Source organism: Gavialis gangeticus, unplaced genomic scaffold (genome assembly GCF_001723915.1).
Source record: "Gavialis gangeticus isolate Ggan-Ray unplaced genomic scaffold, GavGan_comp1, whole genome shotgun sequence".
Classification (NCBI taxonomy): domain Eukaryota; kingdom Metazoa; phylum Chordata; order Crocodylia; family Gavialidae; genus Gavialis; species Gavialis gangeticus.
In genome coordinates this window covers 60185812-60187662 of record NW_017729022.1, presented here as the reverse complement: position 1 = coordinate 60187662, position 1851 = coordinate 60185812, and the positions used below count along the sequence as shown (strand labels likewise).

Genomic DNA, 1851 nt, shown 5'->3' with positions numbered 1-1851 from the left:
AAGGTCCCTTCCGACCCTACTTCTATGATTCTATGATTCATAAGATAAACCCAAAGATTTCAAACAGGATTCTATTGCATTAAAGACATTCTGACCTGTTGTGGTCAGAGTTCAAATAACTGTCTCATTATTAGAAAACATACAACATGGAAACAAGTTATGCTCTCACTTTATAAACTCATTATTCCTAGGTATGTCTCCTTCTATGAAGAAGTTACTCCTCTCAGCACTAACATCCTTAAAATTGACTACTTCAGGAACATACATACTTGTGTAGCCAAGAAGAACCAAAGGCCAGCATTGTCTGTGGTGTGACCTATGCACAAGTTTCTCTGACATTAGATTTTAATAAATCCTGCATCCCTGCTAAGAAGACATGCATTTAACAGACCCACCCAACTGCAAAGGATGCTCCAAGGCTCAAGAGGTCCTGTTAATCAAAGCTTTGGCTTAAACACAAATGTCCCAGGAAGACGCATGCAAGTGAAAGCCACACCCCTAGAACACCTTTCACATATGCTAAATTGGTACTGCTATTTCAGCTTACCTTTGCCTTTAATGAGATAGTCAAGGGATGACTAATATTCAAAACAGGTACTTTGTACTTGGGAGTAATTAGCACTAACAAGCTATTTGTTTAGTGCATTTGGGATACCTTTTGTTTTGATCAAAATGTAAGAAGTTAATAAAAACCAATGTAAGAAGGGCACAGAAACTTCCAATACTCTATTTGTTGAAAACAGATAGAATATAAATGAGTACACTTGAGCACCACTTTTTGGGCAGGTCTCAGATGAGAGGTAACTACTGCATGATCTTTCTGTCCAAAAAGATATTCAGTCATGGTTCACCTGGACTTATGAGTACTTTTCACCATCAAAGCCTGACACATTTTCATTTTAGGTCAGGTCTGCTTTAGCACTTACCCCAAAAGCCTCAGCCAGTGCAGTGGCTCCATCATTCTCCAAACGATTCCTTCCAGCCACAAACATTTTCAAAGCCAGAGGTTTGCCCTGAGCGCTTGATTTCCTGTGACATTCTTTCAGGGCAGCAGCCAAGATCTAAGACAGTGTCAACAGCTTTACATTACTCTAATGTCTCATCTCCTGGAGGATACCAGAAGTGTTTCATGAACAAGAAACATTTAGATCACCAGTGAAAGGCATCTGCTTCTGATACGCAATACAGAAACATTACACAATATCAGCATTAGTTAAATTGAACTGGTAAAGGGAATTACGTCCCCCAAGTGCAATAACCTCATTGTGCTGTTTAAGCATAAGCCTCAGTAAACAGCCATGGGTTTCACAATGATCTTATGCATAGGACATTTAGCAACCATGACAGATCATTCTTTGAATGAAATGCAAAACAAACAATAGCCTCCTCTAATACCATGTTGGGGGTTTCAGTTTCAAGAGAACTAAGTCACCAACATTACTAGTTCTTTTGCTCAGAGGCAGGGGGGCTGGGGTGGGAATTATCAACCACCCAGTATTGGAATAGCCAAACTCTGCTCACTTTGGATCATCACCTGAAGTCTGATGGCAATTAAGATAAAACATGGGGAAAGCTACAAGCTGACCCAAACCCCTACAACCTGCCCCAATCTTTATGGTATAATCAATAAACAAGTTTTAGGGTTTACCTTGCCACCTCCAATGCCCATGCCACAGTTATTCAACTTGAGTTCCTCCAAGGTGAAACATGCAGGACTCTTCAGCAGTGTCTCAAAGCCACGCACACCATCTGGCCCAAAAGCATTGTCACTCAGGTCCAGCTCCACCAGCTGGGTACCAGCAGAAATAAGTGCATCCCCCAAGGAGATCTTTTTTTTTTTTTTTTTTTTTT

General features: G+C 40.6%; 1 protein-coding gene across 2 annotated transcripts in view; it reads right to left on the bottom strand.

Annotated features, from left to right (window-relative positions):
- The window catches only part of RANGAP1 (Ran GTPase activating protein 1), a 47156-nt gene that overhangs the window by 38725 nt on the left and 6580 nt on the right, over positions 1 to 1851 (bottom strand). For both annotated transcript variants that reach the window (XM_019515117.1, XM_019515118.1), the window contains exons 5-6: positions 1649 to 1828; positions 927 to 1061 (exon numbers count right to left, since the gene is read on the bottom strand). In XM_019515117.1, coding sequence (XP_019370662.1) covers positions 927 to 1061; positions 1649 to 1828 — 315 coding nt within the window. The remainder of the gene's footprint in view (positions 1 to 926; positions 1062 to 1648; positions 1829 to 1851) is intronic.